Raw genomic sequence first — 18,025 nt, forward strand, 5'->3', positions numbered from 1 at the left:
ATTAAAACCACAATGAGATATCACATTTGTCAGAATGGCCATCATCAACAAATCAAACATCTGTTGGGAAAAGGGAACTCTTGTACATTGTTGGTGAGAATGTACATGGTTCAGCCACTACGGAAAACAGTACGGAGGATCCTCAAAAAATTAAAAATGAAACTGCCTTATGACCCAGTGATTCCACTTCTAGGTCCATATCCAAAGAAACTCAAAACACTAATTTGAAAGAATATACACAACCCAAGTGTCTTATCAACAGACAAGTGGATATAACAATCTATAGTATGGATACACAACGGACTACTACTTGGCCATAAGAAAGAATGAGAGCTTACCATTTGTGGCTGCACGAGTGGACCTAGAGGGTAAGATGATAAGTGAAATAAGTCAGTCAGAAAAAGACAAATACCATATGATTTCACTCATATGTGGAATTCAAAGCACAATATAAGTGAACAAACAAATCAGAAACCTACTCATGGATACAGAGAACAGACTGATGTTTGCCAAAGGGGATGGGTGTTGGAGGAACTGGGTGAAAAAGGTCAAGTACAAATTGGCAGTTACAAAATAGTCATGGGGATATGAAGGACAGCATAGGGAATATAATAAATAATATTGTAATAATTATGCATGGTGCCAGGTGGGTACTGGGAATATTGGGGAGGAACACTTTGAAAAGTATATGACTGTCTAAGCACTATGCTGTATACCTAATAACTAATACAAAAATAATATTAAATGCAAACTGTAATTGAAAAATAAAAATATATATAATATACTTAAGATTCCCACACCACCCCCCAAAAAAGAAAGCATTACAAGAGTCAAATAGGCAAAATTTATGGGCATAATTCAAACACACAAAAGCAAACTGTTTAAAATACTTAAGGGAAAATGTTCTATCTCAACAGCAAAGAATCACATATTGAAAGAAGAGTAAAATACCATTTCTATCCTACTAAACTTGAAATATATTTCAAAATGACAAATAAAATTGAGGTAGTGACACCTCTGTAAAATAGGACAAACTCTTTTGGGAAAGAATATGGTGATGTACATTAAAAGGTCTAAATAGGCCCTGGCTGGGTGGCTCAGTTAGTTGGAGCACTGTCCCATCAAAAAGTTAAAGGTTTGATTCCCACTCAAGGCACATACCTAGATTATGGGTTCGGTCTCCAGTCAGAGCACATACGGGAGGGTAACCAATCAGTGTTTCTCTTTCTTTCTCTCTCCCCTCTGTCTTCTCTCTCTAAAATCAATAAACATATCCTCAAGTGAGGATTTTTTAAAAAAGATTTAAAATGATTCATATTCTTTGATCCAGCAAACTCACACCTCAAATCTTTGATGAGGAAAAAACTGAAAATATGGACAAAGTTTAATGATAGTCAAAGATGTTCATCCCAAGGTTATTTATTTATAAGAAAGAAAACCAAAGACAGTAGAAGGGGTCAACAACAGTGAATGTTATATAAAATGTTAATAAAAGCATAAATCAAAAATACAAAGACCTCAGGATTATAATTGTATGTTTAAAAGGGGAAAATTGAATTTATCAAACTTGCAGGATGGAAGATTAACATGCAAAAATCAGTTGTGTTCCTATACACTAGCAAAAACAAGCCAAAAAAGGAAACTAAGACAGGTATTTCATTTATAATAGCATCTTAAAGAATTAAGCACTTAGAGATAAATCTAACACAAAGGACATGAAAGACTTATATACTGAAAACTATAAAACATTGGTAAAAGAAATTAAAGAAAATCTAAATAAATGGAAAGGCATCTGTTCATGTATTAGAAGACTTAATACTGTTAAGATGTTCATACTGCCTAGTGATCTACAAATTCAATGTAATCCCAATTAAAATTCCAAAAACCATTATTTGTAGAAATGGAAAGCAAATCTTCTAATTCACATGGGAACTGCAAGGGGCCTCAAACAGTTACAATAATCTTGAAAAAGAAGCATAAAGTTGGAAGACTCAATGTCCTTACTTAGAAACTTATTTCAAAGCAGTCAACAAAGAAGTGTGGTACTGGCATAAAGACAGACACATAAACCAATGAAACAAAATAAAGAATCCAGAAAAAAACCCACACACGTATGGTCAACTGATTTTTGACATGAGTGAAAGGGGAAAGAACAGTCTTTTCAACAAATGGCGTTGGAAAACCTGTATATCCACATGTAAAAGAACTGAAGTTGGGCCTTAACTTATACTGTATATAAAAATTAACTAAAAATGGATGGAAGACCTAAATAAACTTAAAAGCTAACACTACAAAACTCTTAGAAAAAAACTGAAGAAATCTTCATGACATTAGATTTTTTATAACAATTCCATGTATATAACACCAAAAGCACAGGCAACGGAAGAAAAAATTAATAAACTGGATTTCATCAAAATTAAAAACTTTCATGCATCAAAGGATACCATCAAGAAGTGAAAAGACAATCTACAGAATGGAAGAAAACATTTGAAATCACGTACCTGTCAAGGGATTAATGTCTAGAATCTCTAAAGAACTCCTATAACTCAACAACAACCCAATTAAAAAAATGGGCAAAGGACTTGATAGACATTTCTCCAAAGCAGATATATAAATGGCCAATAGTAACATGAAAAGATGTTCAACATCATTAGTCATTATGGAAATCCAAGTCAAAACCACAATGAAATACCACTTCATACCTATGAGGACAAACTACCTAGTGATCATTTTTAAATGCGAGGACAATTTTAAAAAGGAAAATAAGTATTGTCAAGGATGTAGAGAAACTGGAACTCTTATGCACTGCTAAAGGGAATGTAAAATGGTGCAATAGTTTGGTGGCTCCACAAAAAGTTAAACATAGAACTACCATATGACCCAGCAATTCTACTCCTGGGGATAGATGCAAAAGAACTGAAAGCATGGATTCAAATAGGTATTTGTACACCAGTGTTCACAGCAGCATTATTTGCAATAACCAAAAGGAAACAACCCAAGAGTCCATCAACAGATGAATGAATAAACAAAATATGGTATATATACGTACACAAGAGAATACTATTCAGCTATTAAAAGAAATTCTGACACATGCAACAACATGAATGGACCTTGAAAGCATAGTATTAAGTGAAATAAACCATACACATTAGGCCAAATATTATATTATTCCAATTATATAAGGAACCTAGAATAGGCAATTTTTTATAGACAGAAAACAGAATAAAGGTTACCAGAGGCTGGGGGAGGAGGGAGAGCAGTGAAGTTATTGTTTAATGGGTAGAGTTTATGTTGGGAATCCTGAAAAAATTTTCAGTACAGACTGTGGTGATGGGTACACAGCTTTGTAAATGTATTTGATGCCATTGAAATTGTACATTTACAAACAGTTAAAAGAATAAATATTATGTTACATATATTTTACTAAAATGTAAATTTAAAATTTAAAAAGTGGGGACAATACTATCTATAATGAAAAGGTAGGAATGAAATAAACCAAATGTCAGCAGCTGCTATTTTGAGAAAAATCTTTGGGTGGTTTCCTCTTTCTTTCAGCCACTTTCTCTATTTTCCAAATTTTCTTTCAATTACTCTTTGGATAGGAAAAAACCCCTGTTATCTCAACACTTTTTCAGGTTTTAATATATACGTTGTTCACCAGCCCAAATTTTTCTCTTCCAGAAAGTTTCTTCACATTTGAACCAGAATTTACAAAGGATTTACTTAACGAAGGACCATAAGAAAAGGAAATAGTCACTTAAAATGATTTAAAGAAGTTCATTGTTGCACAGAGGTAAGAACTAATGTTTTCTTATGAGGGGGTCCACCTTACCCCGTCCATAGGCTCAGTGGGCCCACTAACTATAACCATCAAGGGCAGTAATCCTCTCCTTTATCTGAGTTTCTCTCCAGCCCTCTGGGCACTGAATAAAAAGAAGAGAGGTTTCCAGTCTCCTTGGACAATTTGACATTCAACAAATAAATTAAAATACAATGGTAATTTAAACATGCAAGTGAGGATTTTCCTTAAATTTAACTAATTGAAATAATGAATATTGATTCACCCTTAAAAGTACCCTAAGCCCTTCCCACAAGGTCCTATTTATATGGCCAAAGATACTGACATTGCGCTGGGTTTTTATGCAGGAGTCCAAAGGACCTGTTCTCCCTTTATGACAAATAAATAAAACAGTAGGGAATCAAATAAGTCACTAAAAAAAGAAGATACAATTTCTTATCTTCCTTTTTCATATCCACTTCCATTGGGAATAACAAAGTCTGAGTTCTCATGCAACACTTATCTAAATGTGTCGATTTTATCGGATTGATGAATTTTGCTAACAAAAGGCAGTGCTAGGAAGTCTCTTTTATGACATATTTGGCCCATTCACAGGACTGGAGCTTTAATTTAATCAACTTGAGAATTCTGAGCAAGAACTGCAGGTGCTGGATCTAAAAAAGAAGTCATAAATGGGAAGGCATATCAATCTTTATGATGGGGAAACAAAAACACTCTCTACTTGCTTGCCCTCCACAGGCAGGAGAAGGAGAGGTGGAAGTAGCAGGATATTGTTTCAGGCTGCATAGCACAGTGGAAGCATTGCTGTCTCCTGGTGACCACTACTTAATATTGATCAGAAAGCGCTGGCCCGGAATGGAAGACAGGAACTGGTAAAACAATGAGATCTGTCAACACTGTGTGCTCAACAAGGACATTTTCTCATTTTCTCAACCACATCAGAATTAGTCATTGACTTAGCCACCTAAGCAACCAGGTGGCTTCTGTCCCTTAGTCCCCACATCTCTCTCATCCCCACCCTACCTAGTAGCACTGTCACCTTCCTGCTCCCAGGGACCTCTCCTATCAGAATGCGATGATTGGAGGCAGAGCCAATAGCATGACAAGGCCTTCTGAATCTCCCTAGATCAGCCTCCTCTCCTTCCACTACCTGAACTCTGAGCCACCCTTCTCTTCCTGGAAAAACCACCATAACCTCTTCCTATCTGTCTCTCTGCTGCCTCCATATCCTCCTTACTATGCCATCCTTCCACCTGCAGCCGGTCATCTCTAGATGGAAGGGAAACCTCTTTCAGTCAGTCCAAACTCTTTAATTTCTACAAGATGAAATTGTAAATTCCTTAGCGTGAAATACTACAAAGGTCCTTTTGTAATCTGACCTTTCATAGTGTCTCCTCAATAGCACGTCCATCAGTCCATTCATCTGTCTATCCACCCAATTTTATAAGCCTCTATAACAGAAACATCCAGCCACCCACCAGAACTCATATCTCCTTCTGATGACCCACTTGCAGAAAAACAGTGAGGGGACAAATTCCCTACCTTAATGAGCAGGTAGGACACAGTCCTCATCAACAGAATCTCAGTGGGAAGTGTATGCCCCTTCTAGGCCCAGGCCCTACACACTGGACCTTCCTGTAAACATGAACACAGCAGTGCCCGTACCTGTGCCCACTTTGCACAAACAAGGACACACCCTACAGTGGAGAGCCAGCAAGATGGAGGTAACCTAGGTTTCTGAACACTGTGCAGACCAGAACCACCCACTGCTCCTGTTAGGAAATTACCTATAAAATCAGCTTCTTAATTCTTTATGCCTCGAGACTGTTTGGCCTCTTGCAACAGCACCTTAACCATTACCCTTCATGCAAGCAAGGGCCAGGCATGATCCTATGTACTAGGGCAACTGCCTGACCAATCTGTGTACTCTGAAGCCTGCTTGTGTATGTAAACCTTCTACTCATTGGCAAACCTACTTGGTGTTCTGTAGGGTTTTCTGCATTTTCTTGGTCATTTTATCTATTGCTGCCTGTCTCTTCCCTTCAGCCAAGAGGTCCACCTTGTTCAGCACCACGATCAGCTTCTGGCAGGCAATCTGTCCAATCACAAGGCATTCTGCTGACTGGGTCTGCATCCCCTTGGTCACATCAATGACCAGCATCATGAGATCAATGATCTGGGCCCCTGGAAGAAGAGAAAACAAGGTTAAAAATGAAAAAGGGAGAGGTCAGCTCAGAAAGCTGCCTGATGCCCTGGGTCAGGCAAAATCAGCCCAATGAAAGTATTAAAAGGGGGCAGAGTGGGAAATGAGCAATTACCACATATCTTCTAGCACCAGGCCACAGGTGACATGCTTTGACCTATGTGATTTGACTGAATCCTCATGACTACCATAGAAAGCAGGCATTTTACACCATTTAGAGATGACAAAACTGAGGCCTACAAAAGAGAGCTTGCCCAGCCCACACAGCCAGCCTGCAGCAGGGCTGGGTGACTCCAAAATCCATGCCTTTCATTGCACAGTCCTACCATTTCATTCCATCCTACACAGGCAAAAACAAGCAAAAAAAAAAAAAAAAGCTCAGTGTTAGATAAGAAATCCTTATGAACTTGCCCTTGCCAAGACAGAGAAAAGAAGGACTAAAAAAGTGAAGGAGGAGGTGGGGCAGGAGTGGGTATATTCTCAATGGCTCCCGTGTCTTTTCCTCACAGTGCTTGGGGTTTCATCATGATCATCTCATGCTTGGCTGGACTATATCTGCTCACTTCTTCACTTCTTCTGTCCTTTCCATTCTAGTTGGGGTTGGGGGGTTCCTGTTCTTCCTAGGGAGGGCAGAGTAGGAGCACACAAAGTTTAGCTATATTAACAGGGCATCATATGTGTATGTGCATGTATGGGTGTGCATGCATATGTATGTGTGCACATCCATGCCAGATTGTAAGCATGGCCTGAATACACAGCCACACCTGAGCTGAACAGCAGTGGATGGACAAATTACAGAGAAGTCAATGAAGGGAAATAGCCATTAAGTTCTATGTAAGGAAAACTAATATTAGCCAGTGAAGTAACTGTGTTCTTTTAAATGGGATTATGAGTAGCTTCAAATAAAAAAAGGTATTATTTTGTGGATGCAAGAATATGAAAACATTTTCTCTTTGCCCCATGAGGGGTTTTCAGGACCAAATTATTGTCATGGTGAGGCAGAGGAAGACTCTTTTGTGGGTGACTCTCATGATAGAACCCTACTGATGGGAAAGGGAAGGCAAAGAGGAAGGGCAGTCTTTTTTGTTGGCACAATTACTGGTACACTAGTCAGCCACATAGATTTTTCTAAAGCCTAGTATTTCAGTTGAAGTATTTCAGCTGAAAGTGAGACTCAGAGTCATGGTGTCATTTGCTGTAGATCACACAGCCAATTGAAACCAAAGGCCATCAGAAGCCAGGGTGCCTGACTCCACTGAGGACGTATTCTTCCCTGGCCACCACTGACCTGCACAGCTCCTCTGGCTGCCCCCAGGAAAAACAATACGTGTCTCTGACTCTAAGTATCCCAACAGTTCTTTCTCCCCTCCATTCCATCCTCCCCAGCTCCCTTTCCTACCTTACCATATAAGCTGGGGACACAAGTGGAAGTGTGATACAAAGGGACCTGGAGGGACAAGCCAGGTGCTCAGAGCAGTCCCACGTGGCATCTCCCTTGTCAAGTCACCAGGTAGTAGAGCCCAGGTCTCTATTAAGCCAAACAGAGAAGGGGGACATTGGTTCTATCATCTACCATGAATGGACAAATTGTGTACAACACTCACCTTTTTAAACAATTGAGGCCTACAAAACCTCATCTGAAAGATTCTCTCATATTTCTACTGAATCACCAACTCAGCCCTGGAATCCATTTCTGTTCCAGCTCTAGTCCCCATGGCACTTGTCAGTCCCATGTCAGCTGTTCTCAAATGGCTCCCTTTGCCTCAACTTGTCCCTCTAAAACCCATCCTCCAAACAACCTCTCAAAAGGAACTTTCTAAATATGCATGATTAATTCATATACTGTTGGAAGGGTGGGGAAGGGTTAAGTTAGAACAACCTCTATTTAGGGAAAGTCAATTTGGAAACAGCTATCAAAGGTATGTAATCTTTGACACAATCAAGCCCGCATATATGTGACATGTCCCTGTAGCATGCTTATTGTAGCTAAAGTTGAAAACCATGGAATATCCATCAGTAGAGGACAGGATTAAAATAATGCTACACCCATGAGACAGAATACTATATAGCCATTAACAAGAATGAAGAATCACTTTCTATAGTACTCTGGGATGATATCCAGAGTGAAGTAAGAAAAGGAGCAGAGACTTCCGGCCAAGATGGAGGCATAGGAGGACGCACCATACCTCCACACACAACCAAGACTGGAACAACAACAATTTAGAGGCAGAATAACATCCAGAACTGACAGAAAATTTATCTGAATGGAAGTCGGACCGCCAAGAAGTTGAAATAGACCTGTTCATCCAGACCGGTAGGAGGGGCAGAGACAAGCAGCCGAGCGCAGGTCGCGGCACGGAGAACAGGGAGAATTGGGCACGTAAGGCAACCGGGAGCGCATAAGGCATCTGGGGCGCACAAGATCGCAGCGGGTGGACCCTGAGTATGCAAGCGGTAGCTGGCAGACCCAGTGAGGCAGTGATTGTGGAGCAGGGCAGAGCATGCAACCCAGGATCCCAGGGAAGGGACTGAGGTCCCACAGAGAATGGAGCTACCGCCATTGTTCCCTCTTGACCCCGCCCTCACATACAACGTCACAATCTAGCGTGATCTGGGGTGCCCAGCCCTGGTGAACACCTAAGGCTCTGCCCCTCAATGTAACAGGAGTGACCAGACCCAAAAAAAAAAAAAAAGAGAGAGAGAGAGAGAGAGAGAGTTGGCTCAAACAGAAGAACAAATCAGTGCCCCAGAACTCATCCTTTTGAGTGATCAAGAGATAGCCAGTCTATCAGATGCACAGTTCAAAACACTGGTGATCAGGAAGCTCACAGAATTGGTTGATTTTGGTCGCAAATGAGATGAACAAACGCAGGTTACCATAAAAGAAATGAAGGAAAATGCATAGGGAACCAACAGTGATGGGAAGGAAACTGGGACTCAAATCAATGGAGTGGACCAGAAGGAAGAAAGAAACAACCAAACAGGAAAGAATGGAGAAATAAGAATTTGAAAAAATGAGGAGAGGCTTAGGAACATCCAAGACATCTTTAAACACTCCAACATCCGAATTATAGGGGTACCAGAAGAAGAGGTGGAGCAATAGATTGAAAACATAATTGAACAAATAATAAAAGGAGAACTTCCCCATTCTGGCAAAGGAAATAGACTTCCAGAAAGTCCAGGAAGCTCAGAGAGTCCCAAAGAAGTTGGACCCAAGAAGAAACACACCAAGGCACATCATAATTACATTAGCCAAGGTAAAAATGAAGGAGAGAATCCTAGAAGCAGCAAGAGATAAGGGGACAGTAACCTACAAAGGAGTACCCAGCAGACTCTCAGCTGATTTCTCGAAAGAGACCTTACAGGCAAGAAGGGGCTGGAAAGAAATATTCCAAGTCATGAAAGACAAGGACCTATATTCCAGATTACTCTATTCAGCAAAGCTTTCATTTAGAATGGAAGGGCAGATAAAGTGCTTCTCAGATAGGGTCAAGTTAAAGGAGTTCATCATCACCAATCCCTTATTTTATGAAATGTTAAAGGGACTTATCTAAGAAAAGAAGATACAGAAAAAACATATAGTAAAAAACATATAGTAAACATATAGTATAGTAAAAGGACAGCAAACGCACAATTACTAACAACCACACCTAAAGCAAAACCAAAAGAAACTAAGCAAACAACTAGAACAGGAACAGAACCACAGAAATGGAGATCATATGGAGGGTTAGCAACAAGGGAGTGGGAGGAGGAGAGAGAGGGAAAAGGTACAGAGAATAAGTATCCTAGATGGTAGGTAGAAAATAGACAGGGGGAGGGTAAGAATAGTATGAGAAATGTAGAAGGTAAAGAACTTATAAGTATGACACATGGACATGAACTAAAGCGGGGGGAGTGGGTTTGACAGGATGTACAGGGTGGAGGGGAGTGAAGGGGGGAAATGGGACAACTGTAATAGCATAATCAATAAAATATACTAGAAAAAAGAAAAGGAGCAGAACAATGTTGTATTAAAAGGAGGAAAAGATGTGTGGGAGGTATATGAGTATTTGCTTCTATATGCATAGAATATCTCTGAAGGAATACAAATGAAACAACTAACTTTTGGTTGTCTACTGGGGAGAAAGCTAGGTGATAGTGGATGGGGCAGAAAGAAAAGTCTTGACTGTAGATTCTTCTGTATCTTTTCATTTTAAACAGGAGAGTGTACTATCCATTCAGAAATCTATAAAATTATGTTAAGTACATAAGTACTTAACATAAGTACTTTATGTTAGTAAAGTACTAACATAAGTTAGTACTTATACTAACATGTTATACTAACATGTTAGTATAAGTACTTTACATAAGTAAATAGTCAAATAAAACATTGATCTGACTGTGCTATTCTCCAGCTATGATTATAAACAATCTCTGTGGTATGGCTTTGGGGGTCCCCTTTTACTTCACAGTCCTGGAATGCTCCCCTCTGCTAAGCATCACACTGTACTTCACAGAGCCCTTCTCTACGCTTCTCGCTCTGCCCTGGGGTGCTTCCACACATAGACACACACACACAAACACCACACACACTGGCCTGAACCCCACCCACCTCAGGTCTCTCCATAGGTTTGCCAGCCACAAGCAAACCTATCACCAGTCACAGGGCTATGTGGCCAGGTTTTGAGGCAGCAGACTTTGAGTCAGCAGGTTTTGGTGAATAGTGAAAAGGTGCTCCCTGGGTTCTCAGCCTGTGTGCCATGTGCAGCAAAGATTTCACAACAGAGTGGCCCAGAGCCTAACCCAGTGGCCCCCAACTCTGGTGGGCAAAGCTGCACCCACAAACTCAAGACTATCTTACCCCATGTGTGACTTAATAACATTGTTTCAAGAGTAATTCTAACTACCTGGGCTCCCTCTAAAACCTAAGTGCTATCCCTTACCTCACCCAAACTATTATTGATCCACTTTACATATGAGAAATTTGGGCTTGGAGAAGTCAGGTGACTGTCCTAGGTTCTTCAGCAAATAGGGGGCGAAGAAAAGATCTGAATTCTAGTTCATCCTCTTACATGCCATACACTACCCATCCTTGCAAATGGGGCCAGCCCCTTTCCAGTCTCCATGTTATACTGAGAATCAAGACACCCCCCATGCTAATTCACACCTCTTCCCTGCCTTGCTTTTTGCTTCTGCTCCTCTCTGCCCATACCTTACTTGCCCTGATCCTTCCTCCCCTCCCCTCTCCATCCCAACCCTGGACCCTCCACACTGAGCTCACAGACCAAAGCCTGGGGTTTCAATCTGTATTTGCAGCAACCAGTATAAAACCTGGCTTGGGTATGCCTTAATCAATCTTTGTTGGACTGATTGAGTAAACCATAGTTCCCCCTATATCTTCCACTTTCTTTACAGGGAATCTGCTCCTTTTCTCTGAGATCCAATTTCTTATTGGTGTACAAAACTATCAAGAAATGCCCTGTCTTGGCCCAGTAACTGGAAGGGAAGGATAATATATTCCAAGTATTTAGTCCATCTCCCATCTGATGCCTATTGAGATCCTGAGGATGGGAAATAAAAGTGAACTGACAAACCCAGAATGATAAGTGCATACAAGACCCAAACCCTCTAAGGTCCATGGGGATTTCCTCTTCGGCCTCATTCTAACATCTACAAGCTGCCCTTGCTGCAGAGCACACAGCTGTGATCCAGAAGACCAGCCTCTGGAGTAGACTGTTGCAGTGCAGCCAACATCAGAGATTTCCAAGGTCACCGTGACTTGACTGACCCTTCTGAGAACCAGGGCATGACTGGAAACTGAGGTCAGCACGAGGCAACTACCTGCTACCTGGAAGTAACTCTCAGTTACTCCATTTCTTCATCAAACTTTTGATCAGATGACAGGGAGTAACATAACTGGCCCACCTTGTCTTTTTCAAAATCCCTAGTAATGCTGCAATGAATCAAACAGTGTCCTTCCCAATTCCCATGAACCAGGAGTAGGAAATGGTTCTGAGACCAGAGACACAGAGTTAGTGAGTAGATGGGAAACACAAGTCAAAAACTTGAAGTGTACAGATGTCCCTCTATATTTCTCAATCTATGAGACCTTTTCATCTGGCTATACTGACTACAGAGTCCTTTAAAACAGCAATTTTCAACCTTTTTCATCTCATGGCACACATAAACTAATTACTAAAATTCTGCAGCACACCAAAAAATATATTTTCTGCTAATGACAAAAAAGTACCATTTTCATTCATTCACACTGGATAGCTATTGTGTTGGCTATTGTCATTTTATTTTTTTATTGGACAATCTAAGGGAAAAGAGGTCAGTGCTCTTGACTAAATAGTCAGATATTGCATATTTTAAAAATTCTTGTGGCACACCGGTTGAAAATCGCTGCTTTAAAATTTTGCAAAATAAATAATTCTAACAGGGTTAAAGTTTCTCCGTAATTTTAAAATTTCCAGTTCCATAGATTATATAGTTTAATGTCAATAATAAAAATAAAGAAAAACTTACAAAGGTCAGCATTGAACAAAATATAAGTTATCTATGAGATGTAATTTTACTTCTGGTACTGAAAGAAACAAAAGATGTTCAGAAAAAATGTTCAGCTAGAGAAGTAGAATGTAAAGCTTGATTTACATATTTTAGCAACTGCAAAATCAGAGAGTTAATCAAAGTTTGATTTTTAATTAAAAGCTTTAGGCATCTGAAAACCAAAAAATCATACTAAATTTAAAATAAAAATGCATATCAACTGATGACATTAAATATTCAATAAATGATGTAAATGCATTGTTATCAATAACAAAAAACTGCAGTGGCAATTCATATCAGAATATTATTACAACCGCTCGCTGTATGCAACAAATCTCCATGTGCCTCAGCTTCCTCATCTATATAAGGAAGACAATGATGGGCCAAGTCACTGGACTGCTATGAAGATTAAATGGGATGACATATGAAGAAGGTTTAAAACAGCACCTAGGACACAGGAAATCCTCAACAACATTAACTAATATCAGTGTTTTTCCTTCTACAACTACTACTGTGGTGTGCAGTGGTATTCTATGCATCTTCACCTCATTTAAACTGCATCTCAACTCCGCAATGTGAATACCACAGACAAAAAAACAAAGACTTGGAGAGGTGAAGTAACCAAGTCAAGGTCAAGACACAAGGACTCAGTCAGAGGGATGTGAACCTAGGACACCTTGTTTCTACCATAGCACACTGCATCCCTGAGCAGTGATCTTGTGTCCAGTGTGAAAAACTTGCTCTGTACCTGGACAGGGGCATGTGTGCCAGCCCCAGTGGGTGCTGCAGAACAACAGAGCAGGTGTCAGAGGTCTCCCTCAGAGTGCAGCTCCTCAGAGCTCAGTAGAAGGAAGTGCTGTAGCTCTATAATCCCAGGTGCTCATTATTGCTATCTGAATTCATTTACTCAATGTATTGCTTGTCTCCTCATTTTATGGGCAAGAAGACTAAGGCTCAGGCAGGTTAAATAACTTTCCCCAGGCCATCCAGCTTGGGTGAGAACCCAGTACTGGTCAGATTCCAACAGGCTCAGTGATCCCAAACCTGACTCTTTGCCAGGAGATATCAAGACTTCCATCACACTGGGGCCATTCTGCTTCCTTAAGGAGAATCCATTCGGGTATGTATCAGTTTTATGCATTTTAGCTATCCTCCCTCTGATACTTTTCTCAAAGTAGGGTAACCTTGGAGTTTCCCTATGAATGGTTCAGAAGAGGGTATACCAGTGCACCAGGGATGTCTGTCCCAACCTCGTCAACAGAGAATCAAAGGATCTGGCAAAGAGAGGAGTCATTTTGTAGTCAGGGATCCAAGGGCCAGGTGGGAAGAAGAGGAAGATCAGAGTTTGGGGGCGCTGGCTGGGCACACAAATCATAGCTCTACCAGAGGCTAGATTTCCTCTTTTGTAAATCAGCATCTAAACGAAAGAACTCACTGCAAAAGTTTTGGGGAGAATTTTGGGGCAGGGCCTGCTGAGCCCTTAGTAAGTAGAAGCTGCACTGATGGCTGCTGGTGCCAAGCCAAGCTCTCAGCTCTGGCTCAGCCTCAGCACTCAGGGTCCAGCTGTTCCCACTAACCCATATGGCCCCAGGCACAAACATGTGAACAAAAAACTAAGGCTACTGACAGAGTGAGGGGTAGTGGAGGAGGAAAAGCAGGGGAATGGGCAGGCCCTGGGACCCTTCCTGCCATAGGCAGTGTGTCTGACTTGCAAACACTGCCTGATAGCCCTTCTCTTCATCCCTGCACCTCTCTCACCTGATGTCAAACATTCACTCTGTCTCATCCTACTACACAATCACCGGGGTCACATCATCTACTGTGGGTCATGAGATGACTTCAGCAATCTGGAGGCCCTGGCCAAGCCCAAACTCCCCTCAACTGAGGTACCAGGAGGCCTGAGGAGGTCCAGGTAACTGGAGGAGGCCAACAATGGGATCTTGACACTTGTTCTTATCAGACAGTCATTTTCACAAACAGCTTCAGAAGGACAGGTTCATAATACTATTTACCCTCTCTGAGCTCCAATTTCTCATCTATAAAACAGGGATGACAAGTCCAATTTGGTTTCTACTGACCCCACTGTAATCTCAGATACAAAGATAGAAGTCAGCCTGGAAGGATGGTAGATTTTGCTCTGGGACGTGTGAACAAGTTAACGCCATGGAGAGGGGTGCTGCCCTTTAGCGGGAAGAATGTGACAGCAGCTAGGAAAGTCTACTTCCAATACCCTAGCAGACACACAGGGAGGCAAGGGAAGCAATAGCCTGGGGCCCAGCAGACCTGGCCAGGGCCCAGTGGAAGCACAGCTCTACCCCTGCCAGCTGTGCAGCCTCAGGCAAATGTACCTGTTCACCTCTTGGAGTCTGGATTCTTCCTCTGCAGAATGCTGATGCCAGAGACAACACTTGAAGGAGCAAGAAGGGTGGTAGCACAGCATTTGGCATATACTAAGAACACTATCAGAATTGGTATTTGTATCACAATGCCCAGCATAGTGAGAGCTCTAAAAATGGCCATGTCCTTCCCTATGATTCATATATACACTAAGGCCCCCATATCCTTTATAGGAGGAGGAGGAAGAATATTAACAGCAATGTGGAACAAATACCATTTTGTTCCACTAAACAAACAATTCCTTGCCCAAATCCAGTGGTATCCATGAGCTCCTCATAGGGGTCTTTGGTGAGTGCAAGCCAATAGCCTGGAGCACTGTATCCACCAATGGGTAGGAAATCCTTATTGTTTTAACCCAGCCTGCAAAGGTAGGATCCTCTACAAACATCCTGCTGAATTCCTCCAGACCAGCCAGGAGATACAAGTAGGAGAACCTGGGCAGGCAAGACTGGACAACATCCCAGGACATGTTAACAACAAAACCTCAGCTTCCTGTTCTCTAGATAAATGACATGCCACACCAGCAAATGGACCAAAAGAACAAATTTCAGTCATTCCAAATACCGTAAGTCACATGCACGAGTGGAGCTGACCTAGCATCCAGTGTAACCAGCATGTTGCTTGTCCAAAAAGAAACCCAAAAGATGTGGCCGCACTCCAAATGACAGCCACCATGGATTGGGAGCTGGCCTGGAGCCAAGCCATATGCTTGAGACTTCACATCACTGGTTGCAAACTGACACTTCAGATATGCAGAATTGGAAAAGAGTGTTATTTAGCTTGTGTGGTGCCCCTGAGAATATGAACATACTGCCAACACTTATAATTCAAGAGAGAGCACACAAAAATCTTTATGAGTCAGCAGATGTGACAGCACAGGGCCTGCACCTGAAATGGCTAAGAAGTGGCTATCCCTTGAGAACACCAATATATCCCCAATATTACTCTGGTTCACACTACTCCCTATGATCTGATACCTAGCATTTACATTACCAGACTGGCTCTTGATGGCATATGAGCTTCTTACTTCTGCTTGACATGCCTTAGCTCTCACCCTCACCACAACACCATGCTAGGAGACGCTCTCATTTTAACAAAGAGAAATGTGAGGTCTGGTCAGAGGCAGGTCTAGAACCTGGAGCTGCCTGACTTCAAAATTTCTGCTTTTTCTATTGCCAGCATTTCTGAGTCCTGCATTCCTGAGTTTCCTGGGAATGCTACAGCATCATGAAGAACAGATTAAAAGGCCTTGAAGATGGGAAGAAGAAGAGCAGACAAGGTGCAAACGCAAACTGCCAGTGTTCTCTAGGATGTTCCAAACCAAAGGTACTATCCTGCAGGAGGGAGTAAAATGGACATTTATCCATGTAAAGAAACCCTGGAGGAAAACTGGAAAGCTACATACAAAAGAATGTAACCAGACTGCTATTTTTGATACCATACACAAAAACTAACTCAAAATAGATCAAAGATCTAGATGTAAGACCCAAAACAATTAAATACATAGAAGAAAACATAGGTACTAAACTTTTGGACCAAGATCTTAGAGTTATGAATTTGACCCCAAAGGCAAGGGAAGTAAAGGCAAAACAAAAAATGAATGGGACTATATCAAATAAAAAGCTTCTGCACAGAAAAAGAAACTATCAACAAAAATAAAAAGCAACCAAATGAACGAGAGAAGACATTTGCAAATAAATAATACCTCCAAAAGGGCTAATATCCAAAATATATTAGGAACTTATATAACTCAACAACCAAAAAATCTAATTAAAAAAATGGGTATAGCACCTGAACAGACTCTTTTTCCCAAGAAAATATACAAATAGCCAACAGATACATGAAAAAGTGTTCAACTTCACTAGCTATAAGGGAAATGCAAATAAAAACCACAGTAAGGTACCACCTTACACCTGTTAAATGGCTATTATCAACAAAACAAGAAATAACAAGTGTTGGAGAAGTTGTGGAAAAATTTATATTGTTACAGCCACTATAGAAAACAGCATGGACTTCCCTCAAAAAACTAAGAATAAAACTACCATATGGGACGTCTGGCTAAGATGGAGGTGAAGGTAGACACACTGTGCCTCCTTGCACAATGAAAAGAAGGACAACAATAATTAAAAAACAAAAAACAACCAGTACCAACAGAAAAACGAACTGTATGGAAGTCCGACAACCAAGGAGTTAAAGAAAACACATTCATCCAGACTGGTAGGAGGGGTGGAGTCGGGCAGCCAGGGCAGAGAGGACTTGTGGCAAGGCAGCAACTGGTGGAGCAGGTGGTCCTACATTCTTGCGCAGATAAACTGGGAAAAAAAACTGGGGAGCATGACAGATTATGCAACTCAGGGCCCCAGCTCGGGGAAATAAAGCCTCAAACCACTCATTGAAAACACCTGTGGGAGCTGAGGCAGACGCAGGAGAAACCCCAGTCTCACAGGACTAGAGAGACCCACAGAGGTCCTAGAATGTACACAAACCCACTCACTGGGAATCAATATCAGATGGGCCCAGTTTGCTTGGGGGAAGTGAGGGAAGTGACGATAAGCCGGCAGAGAGTTGAGCAAGTACCATTGTTCCCTCTCGGGTCCCTTCCCCATACAGTGTCACAACACAGTCCCATGGGTTGCCCCACCTGGTGAACACCTAAGGCTATGCCCCTCACTACATAACAGGCACGTCAAGACAAAACAAAAATGGCCCAAATGAAAGAACAGATCAAAGCTCCAGAAATAATACAACTACGTGACAAAGAGATAGCCAACCTATCAAATGCACAGTTCAAAGCACTGGTGATTGGGATGCTCACAGAATTGGTTAAATTTGGTCGCAAATTAGATGAGAAAGTGAAGGCTACGCTAAGTGGAATAAAGGAAAATGTACAGGGAACCAATAGTGATGGGAAGGAAACTGGGACTCAAATCAATGGAGTGGACCAGAAGGAAGAAACAAACAACCAAACAGAAAAGAATGAAGAAACAAGAATTCAAAAAAATAAGGAGAGGCTTAGGAACATTCAAGATATCTTTAAACACTCCAACATCCAAATTATAGGGGTACCAGAAGGAGAAGAGGAACAGCAACAAGTGGAA

General features: G+C 41.2%; 1 protein-coding gene across 1 annotated transcript in view; it reads right to left on the reverse strand.

The window, feature by feature from the left end:
* EEFSEC (eukaryotic elongation factor, selenocysteine-tRNA specific) overlaps positions 1–18,025 on the reverse strand; it is a 337,743-nt gene that overhangs the window by 198,936 nt on the left and 120,782 nt on the right. Inside the window, exon 2 of the mRNA XM_045849702.1 lies at positions 5,776–5,983. Within this exon, the coding sequence (XP_045705658.1) occupies positions 5,776–5,983 (208 nt within the window). The remainder of the gene's footprint in view (positions 1–5,775; positions 5,984–18,025) is intronic.

The sequence above is a fragment of the Phyllostomus hastatus genome, unplaced genomic scaffold, assembly GCF_019186645.2.
Source record: "Phyllostomus hastatus isolate PE091 unplaced genomic scaffold, TTU_PhHast_1.1 phas_contig_80, whole genome shotgun sequence".
Classification (NCBI taxonomy): Eukaryota; Metazoa; Chordata; class Mammalia; order Chiroptera; family Phyllostomidae; genus Phyllostomus; species Phyllostomus hastatus.